The 23333-nt window shown below is 51.0% G+C and overlaps 1 protein-coding gene across 3 annotated transcripts in view; it reads left to right on the top strand.

The window, feature by feature from the left end:
* The window catches only part of LOC110472027 (S-adenosyl-L-methionine-dependent tRNA 4-demethylwyosine synthase TYW1), a 95378-nt gene that overhangs the window by 49830 nt on the left and 22215 nt on the right, over positions 1-23333 (top strand). For all 3 annotated transcript variants that reach the window (XM_077787468.1, XM_077787467.1, XM_077787466.1), the window contains exons 13-14: positions 1371-1548; positions 5962-6097. In XM_077787468.1, the coding sequence (XP_077643594.1) occupies positions 1371-1548; positions 5962-6097 (314 nt within the window). The remainder of the gene's footprint in view (positions 1-1370; positions 1549-5961; positions 6098-23333) is intronic.

Here is a 23333-nt window from a genome sequence, read left to right on the forward strand (position 1 = left end):
ATGTACTAGGTTTGGTGTAAAGTGTTTTGGGAAAGTTCCACTCAAACTTTAGGGGATGTTGGGATTTTGTTCTTTTGCTTATAAAGCTGGCAGGGTAATTATCAGAGTCCAGATGCAAAATGCTGAGAGAGAGAAATTAATTAATTCCAAAATTGACTTGCAGTAGTTTTAGGAATGTGAAACTTAGTCCTTAATCTCAGCGTGTGCTGGAGATGCTGCTTTCTTCTCCAATAAAGCTCTCATTTAGTGCTGTCAGGTTTCAATGAAATAACCATTAGTCCTGTCACTTCCTCAGGACTGAGCCTGCCTGCTTAAAAATGCACTGAGCCCTGCTCTGATTCCAAACCAGCTTTGCTATGTGAGGCTGGAGCAATATCCACAAACACCTCTTTTATCTGGGCTTTGCAGCAGAGCTGTAATTTTCTGTACTGCAGCGTCAAGGCAACGAGAAGGGAGCTGAGGACCTGGATTCACACTCCAGGCTTTGTTTTTTATCTTTAAAACAGACCAGCCCCCAGTCCAAAGCCTCAGATAGGATTTGAGTACATCAAGGCACGTCAGAGAAATGTGAAGTGACAGATTTGGAACAAAAGCTTGTTTGGAGGCAGCTGATTTCATCCAGGGTCCTGAGCACCTGGTCAGGTGTGGGTGGGCTGAGCAGCATCCAGCTCCCCCTCCCTCCCGTGGGCATCAGGAGTGGGACTCAGGTGGTGTTTTCACATGGATGCTACATTTGAGCTCCCTGTGTTTTCCTTCTGAAAGCTCACTGGCTGTTCATGACCGTGCCATGTGCTGGGTTTTCTTTTGATCACATCCTCTGTGGAGCTGTTCTGTGTTTGCAGTCGAGTTCAGTCCCTTGCTGTGTTTGGGGAGCTGTGCTCAGCTGTCCTTCCTGGAGGCACAGCCATGACCCAGGCTGCTTTCTGCACACACCTGCTGGGAGAGGCACTGAGCTGCCCTGTGTGTGTGGCTGTGTCTCAGCACTCAGCAGCACCCCGAGGTCTCAGCAGTGGAGAGCTTGGCTCAGTGTTTATTTTTGGCTCAAGTGTTACCAGCACATTGCTCTCAGCAGTGCCCAGGGCACACCCAGCCCCAGGCAGTGGGTGCTGCAGAGCCCTGGCTCTGACCTGGTCTCCCCTCTGCTTTGGGATGGCTCCAGCTGCTCTTCTCAGCCCTTCTGTGCCAGGGTGTGTTTTGGATACAGATGTTTGGGAAGGGGATTTGTTACAGAGCCACAGAAGGGTTTGGGTTGGAAGGGACCTTAAAAATCACCTTGTTTCAACCCTGCCATGGGCAGGGCCACCTTCCCTCAGACCAGGTTGCTCAGGACCCCATGCACTGTTCATTTAAGAGTGTTCTCGCCTTTCCAGGTGTGTCAGGAGTGAAGGCAGCTCGGCTGGAGGAAGCTCTGGCAGTGAAGCACTGTGCCCTGTCCCTGGTGGGGGAACCCATCATGTACCCACACATCAACAGCTTTGTGAGGCTTCTGCACCAGCATGGCATCTCCACCTTCCTGGTCACCAACGCTCAGTTCCCCGAGGAGATCAGGTAAGAGCTGCAGGAAATTCCTGCTAAACTTGCTTCTGAAACATTGGAGTGCTGACCTGTGTCCTAATCCTGTTTAGTGGCTGCTCAGAGTCAGCTCCACATGAGCACTGGCAATAAAAAATCCCCCTCAGCATCTGATTTTAACCTCAGTCTCCTCATGCTCCTTCTCATCCCTTTCTCCCCGTCGGTTTGATTCTTTTCTGTACCTCCTAAACAAATGGTGATTGCTGACAGAAGTGGAGAGGATGGCATGTGGCATCTCTGAAGGCATGGCAGGAGGGGAGCAGTGAGTGAGCTGTGGTTTGTGTCTGGGGCAGGAATAACTTCTGTCCTTCTGGCAGCCAGAGCAGGGCACTGAGCTCAGAGATTGCCTTTTGGGGCTGGTCTTTGTTCTGACCCCAGAGGAGCAGCTGTAAAGGCTCAGCCCAAAGCTCTGTCCAGCCCAGCATCCCCAGCAGGATCAGCAGGGGTGACAAGCACGTGTTCATCAGCAAAGTGGGATCCACTTAATCTCCCTCAGGGGCACTTGAGTGGAATCTTCCAAACACTTTAATGAACTCTTTCAGAGTCTTTCCAAAGGTAAAAAATCGCTTTTTGTGATGCTTTGGAGCACCCAGGCTGCTGTTACCAAAGTGTAGAAAGGAGGTGCAGCACGTGGGGAAATGCAGGCTCCAGGGAGGCTGGGGCTGCTCAGAGTCCCAGCAGTTGAGAACAGCAGCAAATCCAGCCCGGGAGCTGTGGGCAGAGTGGCCTTGGTGTGTCATCCAGCTCATTCCAGCTCCTCCTCTGTGCTCTTGGGACAGCTTCCTTTGCACTCCTCGTGGTCTGGATCTGGCTCTGAGGGGGGGCTGCAGGCAGTTTGGGAGTGAGTAATTATACACTACAAAGGCATTCCAAATGATTGAATAATTGTGTAATCAAGTTACTTAAAGTAATGTATTATGTGCCTGGTAGATAGAAATTGCTCTTTCCTAAATATAGCAGTTTAAAAAGAGAGCACACACTATTTTGAAGCTGCACTTTTCAGATCTGCTGAATCTTTTTAAAAAGAAACAAAAAAAGAAAGGGATAAAATGCTAGTCTTGCTGTCTTAAAAATTGCAACTGATCTTTGGCTCATCAAAGCAGATGATTTACTTAATATGGGAACTGAAGTAGGCACCCAACTCACTTCTGTGCTGTCAGCAGAGGAGCTGTAGTCAAAAAGTTCATCCTGCAATAGGCAGGGTGACCTCTGGTGCAAGAGAGCTGAGAGGGACTGGGGGCAAGGGATGGAGGACAGGACACAGGGAATGGCTCCCACTGCCAGAGGGCAGGGATGGATGGGATATTGGGAATTAGGAATTGTTCCCTGGGAGGGTGGGCAGGCCCTGGCACAGGTGCCCAGAGCAGCTGTGGCTGCCCTGGATCCCTGGCAGTGCCCAAGGCCAGGCTGGACAAGGCTGGGAGCAGCCTGGGACAGTGGGAGGTGTCCCTGCCCAGGGCAGGATGAACTTTAAGGTCCCTCCCAGCCCCTTCTGGGAGAGAGCAGTGTGGTCTGGGGTGTTGCTGGATTCAGGACAGGGGCTTCTGTGGGTGCCCCTTGTGCCTTCCTCTTCTCCTCCTCCTCCTCCTCTCCTCGGGCTGCAGCTTCACCTGCTGCAAGCTCACAATAACCTGAGGGAGGTTTTACACCAGGTGATCTCCTGTTGAACCTGTACCTGGCTCCTGTCTCTGATCCATGGCTGTGAACAACCCTCGTGTGTTGGGTTTGCCTTTATGATCAATAATAATGCCAATAATGAGCAGATGATTATAAATGCCCACCAGCAAACGGTCATTTTTGATGTTGCTGTTCCTGGTCCTTGTGGGCTCTGTCCTGCCTGCCTGGTGAAGCCACCTCAGGGCTGGAGGCCTGAAGTGGATTTATTTGATGGCACAGGTCAGCTGAAGATTTCAGCTTGGGATTTCTGCTTACATCCATGTGTAAATGCCATGGATTTGGTCTCCTGGATTTCACCTCAGGTGTCTGAGCTAGCAAATCCCTCCTGGTACCATACAGCTGGATTTGCTGTTATTCTACACTGGAGCTGTCCCAGGGACACCAGTGTGTGTCCTTATTCTCTCTGCACCTGTGGCTACCCTCTCTCCTTGTTCCCCCTTGTTCCCCTTGGCAGAATGTGCCCAGCTCACCCAGGCTCTGATCCCAGCCATGCAGAGCCCTGTAGGCCATTCCTGTTGAGGCTGAAATCCCTCCCTTGGATCAGTTCAAATTCCTCATTTCCCCCATGCCGACTGTGTCTGGCTCCTGCCTGTCCCTAGGTTTGAGAAGGGATGATTTTTCTTAGGCCCTCTTTTGAAAAGCACCTGCTCTATCTTCACTAAGGCCTCTTTTAATTAAGCAAAGGCAGCACTGAGTAAAGAAAGAGTTTGGCTCAGTGTTCCTGGAAACTGAACACTTCACTTAGGCCCAGAATATTTGGTCATTTTGGAGTCTGTGGCTTGGGTTGCCAGTCCAGAGAAACTTGTTTACAAAACTCAGATTTTAACCTGAAATGTTCAGTTTGTTCTGGGTTGTTTCATTTTGCTGTCTAAATACACACACAGAGAATGAGTTCCAATGGTTGGTTGAGTGTCCACATTAAGTGGATTTTTCTGGACACAAAGAGCTCTGATCAGTCTCACTCTGGCCAGTTCTTGTCCCTGTCACCTTTGGGTGACAGTGTATTTTTAGGTGGCACTGTTTGGCAGCTGAACAATAGCTTTTGATTTCTCCTCATCTTCTCTAGAGAACCAAATGAAGCTGGGACTGGTGCCTGCTCATTACAGACTTCACACAAAACACTCCCAAAATGCTGCCCCCAAATGCTGGGAGCTCTGTGGTACACTGGGATGTGATTGCTGATGCTGCAGCCCCCGGGTTGGGGGGTGCCATGAGGGGTGGGTGTGTTACACTCCCTGCCTTGGTCACTTCTCTCAGTGGAAAGGCTCTGTCTCCAACCTGAGGTGTGTCCCCATTCCTGGCGCTGCCCAAGGAAGGCCTGGATGTGGCACTCAGTGCCTTGGGCTGGTGGTAAGGTGGGCATTGGGCACAGGCTAGGCTTGGTGACATTGAAGGGCTTTTCCAGCCTCAGTGATCCTGGGATTCTGAGGGAGCTCCTTTCTAGGTTGTTCTTAATCCCTTTGATCCTTTTGCAGATGGACTGTGGTGCTGCTGCTTCTCCTTTATTCCCTTGGCATTTATGGAGGGGATTGTTGGAGTCCAGCACATCCCTCTGGCTGCCCTGGCTGGCTCCAGACCCTGGCAGGGGGCTTGGAGACCCTGGCATGAAGTCAAAAACACCTGTGGCTTCCATTTTAACCCGTGGAAAAAACTACCAACTCTGTATGAGGAATTACAAGCCACAAGGGTTTGAGTAGTGTGGTAGTTGAGTTAACGCAGGGTGAAAATGTAGAATTTTGGGATTTTTTAGACTAGGATTCACGGGGTCAAGATGGAGGGATTTGGGCATGTCCTGGCCTTCTCCTTCTTGTCCTCCATGACTTGGTGTGATGGTGACAGGGATCAGCTTCTACCCAGGCTCATCCCATGGCAAAGGAGGTTTAGTTCCTCCAGGAGTTCCTGGTGTTTGGCTCCCAGGTGCTGGGACCAGCACTTGTGACCAGAAAGGCTCTGCTCCAGGATTTCTGTGGAATGAGAACCTTGGCAATGGAAGGAGAACACAGCTGTGATTTGTGTGTGGATTTATTTTCTAAACAGCTTTGATATCCCTGCAAAAATGTCACTGGTGATCCTACTGCAGGTCAAGGGAGTTTGGCATGTCCAGCAGTAGGAACTGGCTGAATTAGGGCTAAATTCAGAGTCACAGGATCCCTAAGGCTGGAAAATCCCTCCAGGATCATTGAGTTCCATCTGTGCCCCATCCCTGCCTTGTCCCCAGCCCAGAGCAACGAGTGCCACATTCAACCCTTCCTCTGACACCTCCAGGGATGGGCAGTCCAAACCTCCCTGGGCAGCCCCTGCCAGTGCCTGACCACCTTTTCCATGGAGAAATTCCTCCTGCTGTCCATTTCTTTTGAATGGGATTATTTTGCCATGGGCCAAATAGATTTTGGAGAAAGGGCACAGCTTTGTGAATTGCAGAACCTCCCCGTGCCTCACCTGAACCCTTTCCTTTGGGAAGCCTTTCCCAGTGTGTCACAGCTCCACTGGAGTGAAATCTGCCCTGGTGCAGGGAGGAAGTGCCAAAGACATTGTCAGCCGAGGGCTGTGTGTGTGAGTTCTCAGCCTTGGGGCTGTTTGGTGTGGTTATGACACTTGGCAAAGATGAACTTTCCCTGGAAATATTGTCCAATTCCTCTTCCTGCTTTTGTAGGAGAGCACAAACTCAAGCTGCAGATTTGTGAAAGCAGCAGTTCCCTTTTCCCTTTGCAGGAGGCTGGAGCCTGTGACCCAGCTCTACGTCAGTGTGGATGCCAGCACCAAGGAGAGCCTGAGGAGGATTGACCGACCCCTCTTCAAGGACTTCTGGCAGAGGTTTCTAGACAGCTTAAAGGCCTTAGCTGAAAAGGTACCCACTTAAGAATGGATTTTTAAATGGCTTTTTTCTTCCTTCTACACTTTGCTGACTCACCACCTCTTTTTCTTCCTTCTCACCTTACCTGCTTCTACTTTCTGCAGAACTAGAAGACTTGAGAGGTTTTAAGATGGACCATGGAGTGGGTTCTGGGTGTATTGGGAGTATATTTCCATGGTTGGGGTGTTCAGGTGTATGAAGTACAGCAGGTTTGAGTGGGTTTCCAGGGCAGAATGTGTGTGTCAAATGGGGCAGTAAATGCTGTGAATAACAAGTGCTGTGAGGGATGAAGAGATTATCAAATAATAGATTTCTTAACAAAGGAGTTACACTAAAAACAGGCTGCTGAAGGAAAGCTGGAAATACAGGGAAGAGTTGTAAAGCCCCTGTGTTCCTTTGCTCTGGCTCTCAGGGGCTCCTTTGAAATGGCAGCATATGAGGGACATTAAAATGTGTGTGCTGGATTTCAGTAGCTCTGTCACCTTCCTGCTCCTGAGAAATCTGCTTTTTTTTTGTGGAAGGTAGAGCCAGCCCATGGGTTCTGAGCACAGCAGCAGGGGAGGCTTTGCCCTGTGCGTGTTGGACTCAGCTGAGCAGTGGTCTGGGGCCTCGGGGTGGTGTCAGCTCAGGCTCTGTGTGACAGGTGAGCTTTGGAGTAATTAATGAAGCACTTCTGGCCCCAGCAGCACATGAGTGGATAAGAAGAGTGCCTCACAAGCATGTCTGCCTCTCTTGTTCCTGCTCCTGGGCTCTGGTGGAAGCCAGGGCTGTGTTTTCTGATCTGGCAGCTGTTGACATGTTACCTGCTGGGATGAACAGCCAAGAGAGACTGTTGCTTTTGAATAATGAGGTTTTGTAGGAATAATGAGTTTTCCAGCCTTCTCAGATGACAGTGTTTGGACCATTCTCTGCCAAATGAATTTAGATTAGTGGATCTGTGGGACTCAGAGGAATTGAGTGGCACTTTCTGCTGCAAAGGCATGTGGGCAGCATGGTCAGGTGCTTTGTGTGTGATGGTGCAGCTCTCCTATGCAAAACCTCAGGCCAAACACTAAGGACATTGAAATGAAGTGGAAACTAAATTCTCTGTGAGCAGGGAAATCTGTGGGAAGAAGTAGAGCTAAAATACTGAAGGCATAAAGTACTGAAAAAACCTTTTGGGAAGTTGCTTTTGCCCATGGTTTCTTTCCTGCTGCCTCTCTTGACCCTGAGTGTTCATTACTGGGAGAAGTTTCCTTGCAAACAATTGAAGGTGAAAGTATTGGCAAGTCTGTCCATACAGCTAAAAATACTCTGGTCAAGGTGAAGAGGAGAGGAGAAAAGTAGCTCCACTAGCAGGTGCATTTTCTTCTCCAAGCAACTACACTTTGAAGGGTCCTTGAAACACTGATAACACGAGAGCCAATTAATGGTTGCTCCAGTTGAAACCCTGCTCTGCCAGCCCTGCTCAGCTGCACGAGGCAGCATCTCACGTGGGGGCAGCAGGAACTCTTGGGGAAGCTGCTGTTTGTTGGTTTTCTCTTAATCCCAAAATCAGGGAGGTTGGAAAAGCTGTCCCAGCCCATCCAGTCCAAGCTGTGCCCAGAGCACTGAATGCCATGTCTGGCTCTTCCTTGTGCGCCTCCAGGAGTGGGGACTCCAACCCTCCCTGGGCAGCCCCTGCCAAGGCCTGACCACCCTTTCCATGGGGAATTTTCCCTGATATCCAGCCTAAATCTCCCCTGGCACAGCCTGAGGCCATTTCTCTTTATCACCTATTCCCTGGAGCAGAGCCCGACCCCCCGGCTGTCCCCTCCTGGCAGGAGCTGTGCAGAGCCACAAGGTCCCCCTGAGCCTCCTTTTCTCCAGGCTGAGCCCCTTCCCAGCTCCCTCAGCTGCTCCTGGGGCTCAGCCCCTTCCCAGCTCCGTTCCCTGCCCTGGATACACCCCAGCCCCTCAGGGTCTGTCTTGTTGGGGGGCAGAAAACTGACTTTGGGTTGGAGTCTGCCTCAGCAGTGCCAGCACAGGGGACAATCCCTGCACTGATCAAACACAGGATTTTGGTTCCCAAAACCTCCAGGTGTTCCTGGGCAGCAGCAGCTCTCTGTTCCCCTCCCAGTTGCCCTGCCCAGAGCTGTTCTGTGGGATTGTGAATCTGGGAGGTGGTGGCAGCTAAAGCACCTGCAAATTCCTGGGAAATGCAGACCCTTCTCCAGGCTGGGTGTGGAATGCTGCTGCACTGTGTTGGGAAGGTGATGTTAATTTATCTGAAAACAAATACAAATCCCAGTTTTTCCCAGTGCCTGACAACCCTTCCAGGCTGATTCAGTCATTCCAAGGTGGAGAGGAGCTGGTACTGCAGCTCATCTGAGTCACTGCTGAGCAGTCATGGGCAGCTTTGAGCTGAGCACACTGAAAAATAAAAGTGGGCAAAGGGAGTTTATAGGAACATGAGTTGTACCTGCTGTGATCACCCTTGTGGGATTTGGGAGGTGCTGGTCCTGCTCTCTCCCTGCTCCCTGCCTGAGGCTGCAGGGGTGGGTGGTAACAAAAAAATCCTCTGGTTTGGTAATCCAGACTGAGAAGTGGGAGAAAGGAAGAGGGAAAGAAATGGTTTTAAGTGAGAAAGGAGAGAGGATGCTTGTGTTGGCTGTTCTCTTTCCTCCAGCCAAAGCCCAGGTCTTGTTAAATACGGGAGGGCCTAGGGAAAGATGGGCTTCTTGTCCCAGTGAGGTGGTTATAGAACTTCAGAATCCTGGAATGGTTTGGGTTGGAAGAGACCTTAAACTCACCTCATTTTAACCTCTTCTTCCAGCCCAGCCTGCTCCAGGCCCCATCCAGCCTGGCCTTGGCACAGTTATGCTGATAATGGATTTCATGCTTTTAATTGAACTTCTGCACAAAGTTCTTGAGCCTCAGTAAAAGGATGAATTTAATAACAAATTGTTCCAGGATGATCTGACAAGCCTCATCCAACATGTCAGGGATTAGTTGATTAGTTGCTACATCCATTTTCAAAGGAAGCCCAGGAAGAAAAGATAAAAACCTTTTGTGCTATTTCTCTCTGCAGCAAACAACATGAACCCCCCCCACACACACACACACACTTTGTCCACTGCTACTTGGAGCAAGTTTGATCCTTTCTAGAGCTGCTGTCATTGAAATGATCTCCATGCTAATTTTTCTGTGCTGAGAAGCACTTTTTGAGAGAGGAATTTATGTTAAACAGCAGGTAGACTCCCAAAGGCTCCTTTGTTTCTTGTCCTGAGTCCTCTGGCCCTGAAATTAAATGGAGAGAGAAAGGAAAGACGTGAGCAGGTGCAATTTAGGCTGTGCCCTTCCCAAACACCACATTTGAGTTTTGGAACCTCACCCTCTGACAGCCTTGAGTTTGTAAGAGTGATTGAGAGATGACTTGGCTTGATAGACAAGTTCTTGGAGCAGGCCCTGAGGATGTGAATCCTTGTCTCATCATCAGGATGAGAAATCTCTGCTAAAAGATGTTTCTTCCAGCCATTGCTGCTTCCTAATCCCTGTGCAATGAGGAATGAATTGCAAACCAATGATGAGGGTCCAGCTCAGGAGGGAAGGGGGAGATTTTCCATCCCTGGAGGTTTTAATACTAACTTGAGGTTTTTTTTCCAAAATACCTTTAACTAGATATGCTGAGCAAGAAAACAACCCATTGTGTGTGAGCTCTCATTACCCCCCCAGTCAGATTTGGGATCCTCGGGTTTTTGGTTTGGGCTCTGTTTCCCTCAGGTTGACTGGATCCAGTTCTGCAGGCTGAGGAACTTTGGGAATTTGTCTTGGCTGTTGTCCATAAAGCGAGTGTTTTCCCAAGCAGTAGGGGCATTAGCTGGGACAAATGGGAATCCTCTGCTGAGAACTGGAATGGGGATGCAGCCCACTCCACCTCCCTGCCGAGGCAGGGCCATCCCAGAGCCCAGGGCACAGCATTGTGTGCAGAGGCTGGGCAGGATCCCCGCTGAGGGAGACTCCAGCCCCTCCCTGGGCAGCCTGGGCAGGGCTGGCACTGCCCAGGGCAGAAGTTGTGCCTCCTGTGCAGGGGCAGCTCCTGGGCTCAGCCCTGCCCGTGGCTCTGGTGCCACTGCTGGGCCCCGGAGCAGAGCCTGGGCCCTGCTCTGCCCTCCCTGCACACAGGGACAGCCAGGCCTGAGGGCCCCTCTCAGCTGGGGCTCCTCTCCAGCCCGAGCAGCCCCGGCTCCCTCAGCCTTTCCTGGCACAGAGATGCTCCAGGCCCTCCTCATCCTCACACCTGAGCTGGCCCCGCTCCAGGAGCTGCTGTCCCTGAGGATGCAGGGCTGGACACAGCACCCCAGAGCTGCCTCCAGGGCTGGGCAGAGGGGCAGGATCCCTCCCTGACCTGCTGGGAATGCTCCTCCTGACCTGGGGTGAGCAAAACAGCTCTTGAATAAGTGGTTGCTGGTCCATGGGTGTCCATGGGCCTGCTGTGCTCTAGGCTGAAGGTCCCTCCTGTCACTTGTGCTCTGAGGAACGTCTTCCAGCCCTGGTGTGGTGTCACCTGCTCTGTCTTGTACCCCTTGAGTTCCTCATGATGAATCCTGTGCCATGCATGGGCTGGCCTGGCAGGACTTGCTGAGCTGCAGGGACCAGCAGGGGCCAGGTGCCAGTGTTCTCTCAGACAGCCTGGAGCCATGCACAGAGCAGGAATGAGCCCTGCAGGTTAATGGGATGGTATGGCACTGTGGGAACTGATGATGGGGCAGAACCTTGTCCTTCCTGTCCTTCCAGGAGGGTCACAAAGCAAAGGAAGCAGCTCACTGGCACTGCCAGGAGCTCAGGCTGTGCCTTTGGACATCACACACAGCACTGCTCCAGATCTGGGATCTAACCTTGCCCTCAAGCTCTTTCTGCTTCAAGGGGATTAGGATTTCCTGGAGAACCAGGGTCAGGGCTCGCTGGGAGAGGTGGAGCAGACACCTGGGTTTTTCCTTTATTAAAAAAAGATCAAGAAGGGAAATGGTTCCCTCTGCCTGTGCTAGGATATCACACACAGGCAGTGCCTGGGTTTGGTGGTTGGATGTTCCTTGCTGGCACGTGCTAGGAATGGTTTATGCAGGGGAAGGCACGAGATACAAAACCATCTCCCACTGCTGTCTCCAGGTCTGCATTTTCACACTGTTCACAGGTAGCTCTTGTTGCAGCCCTGGGTGTTGAAGAGACCAGTTTGATATTTAAATATTCCCAGCCTTGCATTTGCTGCTATTTACTTGACTCTTTTTGTTTTTCCCAACATTATCCTGTCTCCCATGTTACCCTTGTCTTTGTGTAATTACAAACAGCATAAATACATTGAGTTATATCCTCAGCAGGTTTTAGTGCTGATTATTTTGTAATAAATGACAGGAACAATTGTTTTTATGAAAAGACAGATTCGATTTGCAGGGAGATGATTTATGTGGCTCCTGGGGGAGGGGAGCCATGTCTGATGTTTCTGAGCAGAGGGATTTTTTAAGGAGAATTTAAATGTAAAATCTGCAACAGATGTTAGAATCAGTAATCAATTTTGCCACTATAAATTTAGAAGAATTTGACTCTTCTGCACAGTAAATGCTCCCACCAGCTGTGTTCTTGTTTTAATAGGATTGCTAATGAGACTTGTGGTGAAAGCCTTGGGCAATACAGCCTGAGGAGTGTGACACAGGTATGATGTTAATATGGAGTTATTGCTTCTGAAATCCACCCTGTCCTTTCAGTGTCCTCACAGCAATCCAAACCAGGCTTCAGCAAGATGCTTGGCTGCTGAGGGAGCAAAATCTCATTTCTCTGGCTGTGCCAGTCCCTCCTGGTTTGCTTGCAGGCAAGGAAGGGGGGAGATGTTCATAGCACAGCTCCAGTCAAAGGGATGTGCTATTCCAGCTGCTGTCCTGTGTGTGTTGGGGAGGCAGGGAGTGAGGCTGGGGGAAGGGACGGTTCTGTGGCTACCCCAGGCACAGGCAGTGGGTGGAATCCTTGTTCTTCCCATCCATCATCCCAGGTGAAGCCCCTCCTCTCATTCCTGCCTGGCAGAGGGTGCCCAGTGCCACCTCAGGGTTGGGACAGGGCAGCCCTGCCCCATCCCATGGTCTTGGGAAGTGGCAGTAACTGGGCCCTCCTCCTCCTCCTCCCCATCCAGCTGCACTCATCCCTTCCCTCCTCAGGCAGCAGACACTCTCCAGCTTGCCCAGCTTTTCTGCTGCAGAAATGTAGGGAGCATTTGCAATTCTTACCCTCTGTTCAAGAGCATCTCTCCTTTGCCTGGAGCTCTTCTAGAAGCTGCCTGAGAGATGCCAGCCTTGGCTTTTAGGGAGCTTGGTTCAAACCAGTCTCTGTTCCCTTTCCAGGTTATTAATTACCCAACCACCAGCCACGGGCTATTCCCTTCCCTGGACTTGGCTCTGGGAACTCCCAGCTCCCCCAGCAGCCTCTGTGGCCTTGGGGACATTTGGGCACATTTTTGTTCTCTGGTTGTGAACTGGAGCAGTTTTCACGGAGCGGCCTCCTGAGGAGACTGATCCCATGTGTGTTTTTAAGGGAACTCTCCAGAAGGAAAAGAGCAGCCCTAAAATTCTCCTTGTGGCAACAAGGGAAACTTGGGGCTTCACTTTGCTTCCAGCCAAGGTTTCATTTCAGCCCATTAAGCTGAGCTGACGGGGCTGAATGGCTCAGGTTGGGCCTGTGCAGGGCAGTGCACCACACTGAAGTTCCTAAATGCATTAACTCTGGATTTCTCTCCTCCCTGAGCCATCACAGCAGCTCTCACACGAGGAGTCAGGTGAGAGGCATTGGTTGGGTTCATTGAATCCATTCCTCTGGATCCTTGCATTTGGCATTTCAGGAAAGACAAGCTGACAAAACACCTGCAGGAGCGATGTGTTTGCTCATCTGCAATGGGCAGTGCCTAACAGACAGAAACACTGCAAGCTAGGAAAGGGATTTTCTGGGAATGTGGTGATGGTAGGAACACCCTCCTGGGCTTGGGAAAGGCAGAATCAGCAGGACATTGCTTTGGAGGGGGAGAAATCCGTTCCTGAAGGGTGCTTGTGATGGGCTGAGTGCAGGGGTGCTTGGGGGACAGGGCTGGAGTGCTGGAGCTAGGCTTGCACTGACACACAGACACGGGGACACACAGACACAGGGACACACAGACATAGGGACACAGACACATGGGACACACAGACGCATGGGACACAGACACAGGGACACAGACACATGGAACACAGACACAGGGACACACAGACACGGGGACACGCAGACACATGGGGCACACAGACGCAGGGACACACAGACACATGGGACACACAGACATAGGGACACAGACACATGGGACACACAGACGCAGGGACACACAGACACAGGGACACACAGACACATGGGACACAGACACAGGGACACAGACACATGGAACAGACACAGGGACACACAGACACATGGGACACACACACAGACACAGGGACACACAGACACATGGGGCACACAGACGCAGGGACACACAGGGACATGGGACACACACAGACACATGGGACACACAGACACAGGGACACATGGACACATGGGCACAGGGACATACAGGGACACATGGGCACAGGGGCATACAGACATATGGGCACACAGACACACGTGGACACAGGGACACACAGGGACATGTAGACACGGGGACACACACAGACACATGGACACAAAGACACACGGACATGGGCACACAGACAGTTGGACACATGGACAGGGTGCCCAGGGCTGTTGAGTGCCATGTGCCCTCTTGGTGGCCCTGGGGAGGTTCTCCTGCCCTGGGGTGAGACCCAGGTGCTTGGCTTCAAGGGGACTGGACCTGGTTTAGTTTGTTGGGACCTTCAGGGCAGGATCCTTCAGCAGAGCTCAGGGAATGGCTGTACCTTCAGTCTTGCTGTCTGATCAGCTCCCTCAGCTCCCAGTTCAGCTCCTGTGGGTCACAGAGACCCCAGACTGCCTTGGTCAGGGTGACTTTGGGCAGTAAACAGGCTCATGCCACGGAGTGCTGCTTCCCTGGTGCCGTGGGTGTGTGGGTGCCTTGGCTCTGTTCCTGTCCACCCCCAGCAGGACATGGGGAGCTGGGGGTGGCAGCTGGGTGCTGCTGGCTCTAAGAGCTGGCTGTGACCTCACAGACCATCCATGGTTTCCATGGCTGCTCCAGTGACTCCTCTGGAGGCTGTTGACTTGCAGGTTGTGTAGTTGGGGGCCCAGCCCTGTGTGTTCTCCTTGGATGAAGCTGCTGTTGGATTTGGCAATGGCAGAAATGCAGGAACTGCAGCACAAGGATGTAGTAAAAAAATGTGGGCAAACCCCAACTCAGGGAAGAAATGCTGATGTCTGGCTCTAGATCAGAAGGCTGAAGGATCTTCTTTATTAAAACTATACTATATTACATTAATATACTATTTAAAGAGATACTATACTATTTTACATACTTACTTCTTACTTACCTATCTATCAACTAACTGGCAAACTCGTGACTTCCTGCTGAGAGCCTGAGCCACAGCTGGATCCAACTGGTCACTGAACCCAAACAACCTTCACCAGAACCCAATCCAGCAATCACTTCAGGTAATTAATCTCCACACCAAATTCCACATGGGGAAAACAAAGGAGCAGAGATAAAGGTTATTTTCTCTTCTTCTCTCTGTGTTTCTCCTGAGAGACAGAATTATGTCTCTTTGTCCAGAGACTGTGAATGCCACTCAAGGATTCAGAGTCCCCTCTGAAGCTGCAAAGCAGCTGGGGCATCTTTCATTGAATTCCCAGAAATTCATATAATTCTGGTTATAATGTGGTAATTCATAGAATTCACCAGGGAAGATGTGAACTGTGGGTCCAGGGCAGGCCATGGAGATGCTCCAGGGGCTGGAGCCAGGCTGGGAGAGCTGGGGGTGTTCACTTGGAAAAGGTAAGGCTCCAGAGAGAGTTTAGAGCCCCTTCCAGAGCCTAAAGAGGGCTTTGAAAAGGAGGGAGAGGGACTTTTACACAGGCACAGAGTGATGGGACAAGGGGAACAAAATCCGTTTGGTGCAAGAACCAAATGAGATGCAGTGCAAATGATCTTTGTAAGTGCTTAGTGCTAAACCCAGCAGATCTGGAGTGTTGGGGGTGATGAGCCCTGAAACTGGAGAGTTGATGATCCATAATAAATACATGTAATAGAAAACAACTGTTTACAGAGCTGTACAAGTGTGTGTGTGTTTGCATCATTGCTTTTATGTCCTTCTAGCTCAGAGTTGGAATTTGCTTAACAATCCTGGGGACTCTGATCTTCCTCTGGGCTCTCAGAGTCCAGCTTGCTGTGGGAGCAGCAGGATCTGAAGGCATTTCATGGACCCTGGGTCTCTAAAGGAGTGTTGTAATGTGAGGTGTTGAACTTTCAGGTATCCCCTCCTCAGGTGGAGCACACCTTGCACTGTTAATCCCCAGGCACCAGGACTTGAGTAAATTCTTTGCTGGGGTTTTTATCATTCCCCCACTCAGCTCCAGCACCTGCAGAAGTTCTCTCAGCCCCAGCTCAAGCTCACCTATTTACCAGAATGGGCACTTAAAATGTTTAAAGCCCATAATTGTTCTTCTTTTAGAGCCCAACTCTTGAATTAAGGCTTTACAAGAGCACTGAATTTGCAAGGATTGCTTAATCAATATGAGAAATTTATGTCAGATCCTTGTTTACGCTGCTCTTTGTGAAGTGAACTGGGCAGGATTTTCAGCAACCCTGGTGGGGTTTGCAGATCTATTTTAAATCATTTGGACAAAACCCAGAAGAAAAATATAAATCATTTGCTTCACAGCCTGCAAGAGTGTTTTTTAACAAGGTAATTATGTTTTTATGGCAGCTTAATCTCTGCTTTCATCACTGGAAGTTGCATTGCTGGTCTGTTATTTCCCAGGATAACAAGTGTCACTATTCCCATAAATACAGTCACCCCTTCCCAGGCTGTGGCTGAGCTCCTGTCTGTGCCAGCCTCACAGGAACAATCCCTTCCCAATATCCCATCTCACCCTGCCCTCTGGCAGTGGGAAGCCATTCCCCCTGTCCTGGCACTCCAGGCCCTTGTGCCAAGTCCCTCACCATCCTTCCTGTGGAATCCTTCAGGTGATGGGAGACGACAGATGCATCACCCCAAAACATTCCCTCCTCCAGGCTGATCCTGCAGTTACTCCCTCAACCCTTTGGTATTACAGGGTTATTTTAAATAGTTTTTTCTCCTTCCCTGTATGCCCTATGGCTGAGCAAAACAGTGATTTTGAATATTCCTTCAGGCCCATGGGAAATCTTAATGGGAAGTTGTTTTCCTGCCTGAGATTTCCAACTACAGAGATCTGTGAGGAAGCAGCCAAGTCTTTGGCTGGGTGTAGAAACAACTGGGATGGCTGAAAACTCCTGGGCAGCTGGCAGTGCTGGGGGGCAGCTGGGCTCCAGCCCTGGAGCTGGAGTGGCTTTGGGAATGTTCAGCTCCTGCCTCAGCCCCAGCCTTTGCCTGAATGGGGCTGGGTTTGAGCTGCTCTTTTTGAGCTGCTCTTCTCCCCCATTGTCTTTTTGCCCAAGCAAATGCCACTCTCAGGCTCTTTCTCAGCTTTCACCAGTCTGTGTTAAGATGCTGATGTGTTGTTGTTAGAGGCCAACTTCCTCCTGCCACACTGAGGCTGGAAAAGCCTCCAGGGTCCTGAGTCCAACCATTTCCACCACTGACCCTGTGCCCACATCACCTGGGGATGGGCACTCCACCACCTCCCTGGTAGATGTGCCAGGGCCTGACCTCCCAATCAATAAAGAAATTTCCCCAAAATCCTCCCTGATCCTCCCCTGGCCCAGCCTGAGGCTGTTCCCTCTCCTCCTGTCCCTGTTCCCTGGAGCAGAGCCCGACCCCCCGGCTGTCCCCTCCTGTCAGGAGCTGTGCAGAGCCACAAGGTCCCCCTGAGCCTCCTTTTCTCCAGGCTGAGCCCCTTCCCAGCTCCCTCAGCTGCTCCTGGGGCTCAGCCCCTTCCCAGCTCTGTTCCATTCCCAACCCCTTCTTTGGAACTCCCCTGTAGTTTATTATTTTATATTGTGTTTCTCCTGCCTTCCCTGCACTGCTGGGGTCTGACTGTGCCCTGAGGTGATAGGTTTGTCACTATGAGATGACAGCTTTGCCATGGTGACTCTCCAGGCCTGAGAGACCAGGTCATGGAACATCAGGATGTGCTTGTGGAGCTGTGTCTGGGACATTTTGGGGAATGTGACAGGAGAGGAGGCTGGACCAAGTCCCAGATTTTCCTTCAGCTCTCCCCCCTCTGAAGCCTCTTCTTTCCCACATCTGACCAGACACGAGCATGTATTGAGCAGCCCTGAGGATGTGGCACTTGGGGACATGGTCAGTGGTGGCCTTGGCAGTGCTGCGGAAGTTCAGTGAGTTCAGTGCTGCTGAACTGGACCTTGGAGGGCTTTTCCCCCCTGACCCCATTCAGTGTCTCCCATCCTGTGCCTTTGCCTGTCCTGGGCAGTAGAGGAGGAGCCATCCCTGTGGTCAGAGGGAAGGAGCTAGGGGTTCTCCAGAGCCAGCAGCTCTGGGGGAAGGGAGAGATGGGCTGGAGCCAAGGTCAGGGCTGGCTGAGCTCCTGTCATGAGGCAGAGCAGCAGCTGGGGCAGGACAAGGCCCTGTCCCCTGGGATGTGCCTGGCAGGTCCCTGCTGCTGCAGCAGCTGCTGCTCCAGCCCAGGGATGGAAAAGGTCCTGATCCCACCTGTCCTGGGAGCTTTCACAGCAGCATTTCCTGCCAGGCTGCTGCTGGGGTCCTGTGAAAGTCACAGGGACTGTTCAGGAGTTCACTGGAACTTTTCTGCTGCTGGAAGGGGTTTTTGTTCCACTCTCTGCCCGGCTGGAGCCTGGCAGTGCTGTGCTTGTGGCACCCCCAGGCTCCTGCTGATGCTTTTCCTGCCTCTGTGCAGTTAAACATCCACCCTTTCCTGGGAGAAGAACCAGCTCAGCCTGGTTAACAGCAAGCTTGAAGTGGGTTTTGCTGCTGATTTGATAGGATCTGTTTTCGTGCTGTTCTATTTTAAGTCCCTTTGCATTGGGCTTCTTTTTCCCTGGGTATAAATTTTACATGATTCCTTGAAACTGCACTGGAAATATGGAAAAGAAAGGAATAATCACTGGAATGTTGTTGGTGCTGATTTCCAAGGGCAAGTGTGTTAAAACCGAGTCCATGGAAAATGAATGAAGAACAGTCATGGTATGGATTAACTTAAGAACAACATTTTCAGCTCTCAAAACAAAGTTGTTGCTGTACTTTGTTTTATATCTAGAAATTTTTCAATAATCTGATTAATTTCTGCTGAAGTATGAAGCACTAAAGTAGATTACAAGCGAGTACAGGAGGAGTGAGTGTGGAGGGAGTGAAATTTGGTGTTTTATTCTCCTTGGTTGCCAGTCCTGATCCCTTATTCCTGTGCTTCATACATCAGCAGGGCTGTGCAGAGGCTGAGGGGCTTTTCTGGTGTAAAATTCCAGCTTGGGAATTAATGCTGTTGAGTTAATCTCACTGCAGAACTTTCTTGTTCTTTCCAGGCAGGATTTCAGAGGTGGGGGAGACACCAGGGCAGTTGTGTTGGGTGATAAAAAGCCTGATGCAGACCAAAAGTCCAACTTCGCTGTTTTCCTCATTATTATTCAGGACAGTTTTCATCTTATCTTCAAGGCGTTGGAAGAACAAGGAATTTCATATAGAGATTAGGCTTGGCTCTTCACAATAATTATACTTCAGAGAGACAATTTTGGATCTTACACATTTACATTAAAGCTGGAAGAATTAAAAACTGCTTTAAAGGGACTACCTCAGGCTCCAGGTTCAAGACAAGATGCAGGACCAGTCCTCATCATGTGGACATCACCTTGTAATTGTATTTTTCCTGATTCCCTAATTAGTTCTTTTGCCTGATTTCCTCACAAGGAGCAGGAATGGCTTTTGCATGGAAAAGTAGTGCCAGGTTTGTGTTTTGGTTTGGGTTTATGTTTGTTTTGTTTAAGTTTGGGGTTATTCTGTAGAAACATCCCAGTTGCTTTGGCATTAGCACTCAGATGACAGAATCATGGAATGGGCTGGGTTGGAAGGACTTTAAAGACCATCCCTTTCTACCTCCCAGCCAGGGGTAGAGGTGCTACACACTCCATCTGCTTTGAGGAAAGGTTTTAAATCTCAGATGAGAAAAGTTGAGCACCTAAAGAGATATTTTTGTGCTTAGACATACTAGAAAACACAGATCTTGGGTAAGTTCTGAGCCCTACTTTAAATACCCGTATTTGGCTTTTTTGTTATGCCCATGTAACAACAAATGATTTTCTGCTTGTTTTATGCAGTAATAAACTTGGTTTATCCAAATCCAAATAAAACCTCACTTTTGGAAGTGCAATGTGGCTGAAAACTCCAGGCTGCCTCTCAGAATTAGAAATGTCTCGATTCCAGTTAAGCTCAGAGTTTACAGTAACTTTTGGGTCACTGCAGGCAGGAAAACACAGGGCCCAGTGATCCATCTACAGCTTTTGAACCTTCAGAAACTCCAGAATCATGGAAAATCCACATCCCCAAGTACCTGAGTATCAATAATTTGGATTTGCTTTTCTCCACACCCAGACAGGAAGCAAAGAAGGTCCTTTAATACGAGGTGAAATGTTGTGCAGGGTCCAACAAAAGGGTGAGGGTGGCTTTGTCCCCATCCTGGGGATGACGTGGGGACAATCCAGGGTGAAGCTCAGGGATCTGGAGCTGAGCCTCAGGTGGAGCCTGGGTTCAGCACTGACTTCTGGAGCACTCAAAGCCCTGCTCTGAGCTTTGCTGGTGTCTCACAGCAGAGTTAATGTGTTAATTAGCCTATGCTAATGAGCACCAGTTTTAGCACTGGAGACAAAGGCTGCACTTGCTCTCACCTGGGTATTGATGGCATCAATGCTTCGTGGGTTTGTGGGTTCCTACGCAGCAGAGCCTGCTCAGGGTTTGCTTTAATGCTCATTTGCCTGAGGAAAGGAAGCTGAAAACTTCTGTGCTCTGTGCTGGGTTCAGCTCTGTGCAATGTGCTCAGCTGAGCCCTCCCTGGCCCTGCAGTGAGTGTCACAGGGGGTGACAGTCACTCCCCAGCACTCACAGCTCCTGGTTTCCAAAATAAGGGATTCATCTGTATCCTTCCAAGGGTATGAGCCTTCCCTGGTGGTGCTCTGGAGTGTGATGGGTCCTACAAAGAGTCCAGAGGAGGCCATAGAGCTTCTCCCAGGTCTGGGACACCTCTGGAGCCAGGCTGGGAGAGCTGGAGGTGCTCACTTGGAGAGGAGAAGGCTCCAGGGAGAGCCCAGAGCTCTTCCAGAGCCTAAAGGGGCTCCAGGAGAGCTGGAGAGGGACTGGGGATGGGGGATGGAGGGACAGGACACAGGGAATGGCTCCCACTGCCAGAGGCAGGGATGGATGGGATATGGGGCAGGAATTGTTCCTGGGAGGGTGGGCAGGCCCTGGCACAGGTGCCCAGAGCAGCTGTGGCTGCCCCTGGATCCCTGGCAGTGCCCAAGGCCAGGCTGGACAGGACTGGGAGCAGCCTGGGACAGTGGGGGTTGTCCCTGCCATGGCAGGGGTGGGATGAGATGCACTTTAACATCCCCCCAACCCAAATCATTCCAGGATTGTGTGACCTGCAGAGCTCCTGGGAGCTCCTTGAGAGCTGGATTTGGGAGAGGCAGGAGTGACCTCCCGTCCTTTCAGAGGGGCTCTGTCTCTGGCTGAACTGCAGGGCTTTGGAAACCTTTGGAATCTGGTTGGGATCTGAGATTTCCTCGGGCTGTGTTTTGGATCTTCCCTCCCTGCTAAGGTTTCTGCATAAAGCAGTTCCTTATCGGCTGTGGGGAAGAGATTTGGCTGCAGGGGCTTTTCTTCCCGATCCACATCCCTGTGACAAGTCATTTCCAAGTGTGAAAAGCGCTTTGCTATCTGTATTCAGCGCTGGCTGCTTGCATAACCCGGGCAGGGACGGGCTGAGCCTGCGGGGCTGGGGCTGCACCCACCCGCCCGTGCCACCGTCAGAGCAGCCCCTGCCAGCTCAAAAACTCGGAGATTGTGCCATGAAAGGAGTTTTTGCAAGTGGAGCCTTTCCTTGAAGAGAGGAAGAAAATCCTGAGCTGCCTTTGAAGTGGTTCCTGCTCCTCATCCAGTGCTGAAAGGGCTGTGAAGTTGTGTGAAACAAAGGGTAGGTTCTGTTTAGCGTTTGCACCGTCATTTTCTCTCCCCCTGAGAGTGCTTTTTTCATCCAGCTGTACTGTGTTTCTGTTGAGAATGTTGAGATTTGTTAGCTGCAAAAATAGGGATTTCTGTGGAGGAGTCTGTAGATGAAATGGCAATAAAATAATTTTATCAGTACCTAAGGAATGCGAGTGTTCAGGATACCTGAACCTAAGCCAGCAGCTGAAACAAAAATCTCGGTGCAGTTCTGTTTGCTTCCAAACAGGGGGACATTGATACTCTGCCTGAACAAAAGAGTTCAAGTGACAGGATCCAAGGTGAGGGCGTGGAGATGCTTTCTGCCCCACCTGGAGAAGTGAGCTGCTCTCTGCCCCAGCCAAGCCCGTGTCCCTCCAGGGACACAGAGCCTGTGTCCTGCTCTTTGCAGGTGATGTGTTCCCTTTTCCTCCTGGGATTAGACCTGCTGTTTCATGAAGAATAATTACATTGGATCTAGGAAAAGATGAACAATGAGGAGGAGAGAATTAAAAAGAAATTATAAAAAAGAAGCAGCCCAAATCCCTCGTGGAAGGGAGCACTTTGCCAGAGTGACACTGAGTCCTCTGGTGAGGTATCCTGGGCTGGGGCTGAGGCTTGGCCAGATCTGTGCCTTAGAGATAGGGCCAGCAGCAAAGCCTGCACAGGCAGCAGGGATCCATTGGTACATGAAACAGGCTGGAGGATGTGAGGATGGCTTCCAGGGATAATGGCCTGCCTTGGGAGCAGGCTCAGAGTCAGCACTGCCCCTCTGCTCTGGGCTGGCCCATGGCAGCTGTCCCATTGCTCTCCAAGATGCACCAGGGAGCTTCCCAGTGTGTTTCAGGAGCTGCTGGAGTGGGGCAGGGGTGCAGCACCCTGGGGGCTCAGCTAAGCCTTCAGCTCACGGGAAGGAGCCCTGTCTGTGTCAGGGTAATCCCATTCCTGTCTGTGTCAGGATAATCCCAGCCCTGTCTGTGTCAGGGTAATCCCAGTCCTGACTGTGTCAGGGTAATCCCAGTCCTGACTCTGAGCTCTGGCCATGGGGCACTGCTGGTGTGGGACTGGGCATGAGACACCCTGGGACAGAAGGTTTGGTCTTTTTCATGGAATCACAGAATGTCCTGAGCTGGAAGGACCCCCAGGGATCATCCAGTCCAACCCCTGTCCCTGCACAGACACCCCAGCAATCCCAGCCTGGGCATCCCTGGAGCTCCTGGAGCTCTGGCAGCCTCGGGGCCGTGCCCATTCCCTGGGCAGTGCCAGCACCCTCTGAAGGAAGAACCTTGCCCTGAAATCCAAGCTAACCCTGCCCTGGCCCAGCTTCCAGTCTGCTTTTCCTGTCCCCACAGAAAGCTGCCCCATAACCCCACATCACCAAGCTCTCTGAAGGGGACAGGCAGGGAGGCATGAGCCAGGGAGGGGGCCCTGGCAGCTGTGACAGTGCCCGGGGCAAGGGGGACAAGAAGAGCATCCAGTACTGTGTGAAGCCACACCTCTGACAAAATCCCCTCATTTTCTGAGGATGTTTGGATACTGGCTCCACCCAGGAGCTCTAGTGGAGGTGTTCTGCCCACAGCAGCTGGAGCTGATGCCCTTTAAGGCCCCAACCCAAACCAGTCTGTGATTCCATGAGTAGTGGTTTGGGGCCAAAATGTGTCGGTCAGTGTATGCTGAGACCAAGATCTCAGATCCACCTAGTGGAAGGATTCTTTATCCTCAGGATCCTCCCTGGTGCCCTGTCCTGACACTGAAGGGCTGCAGTGCTTCCTGGGGTAGCCTGGAAGGATTTTAGCAGGAATTGCCCAAAGGGAAAAGGTTGGAGCTTCCCTGGCTCGTTCTGCCCTCCTTCACCCTCAGGAGTTTCAGGTGGCTGTTCCCAACTTGCATTTTTGGGACCCTGGGAGCTGCCCCTCCGTTCCAGGCTGGTCTGTGCACAAAGATAAAGCAGCCCCACAGCCTTCACTGCCACCCATCTGGAGGGTTTTTCTCACTGA

Source organism: Lonchura striata, chromosome 20, assembly GCF_046129695.1.
Source record: "Lonchura striata isolate bLonStr1 chromosome 20, bLonStr1.mat, whole genome shotgun sequence".
NCBI lineage: Eukaryota > Metazoa > Chordata > Aves > Passeriformes > Estrildidae > Lonchura > Lonchura striata.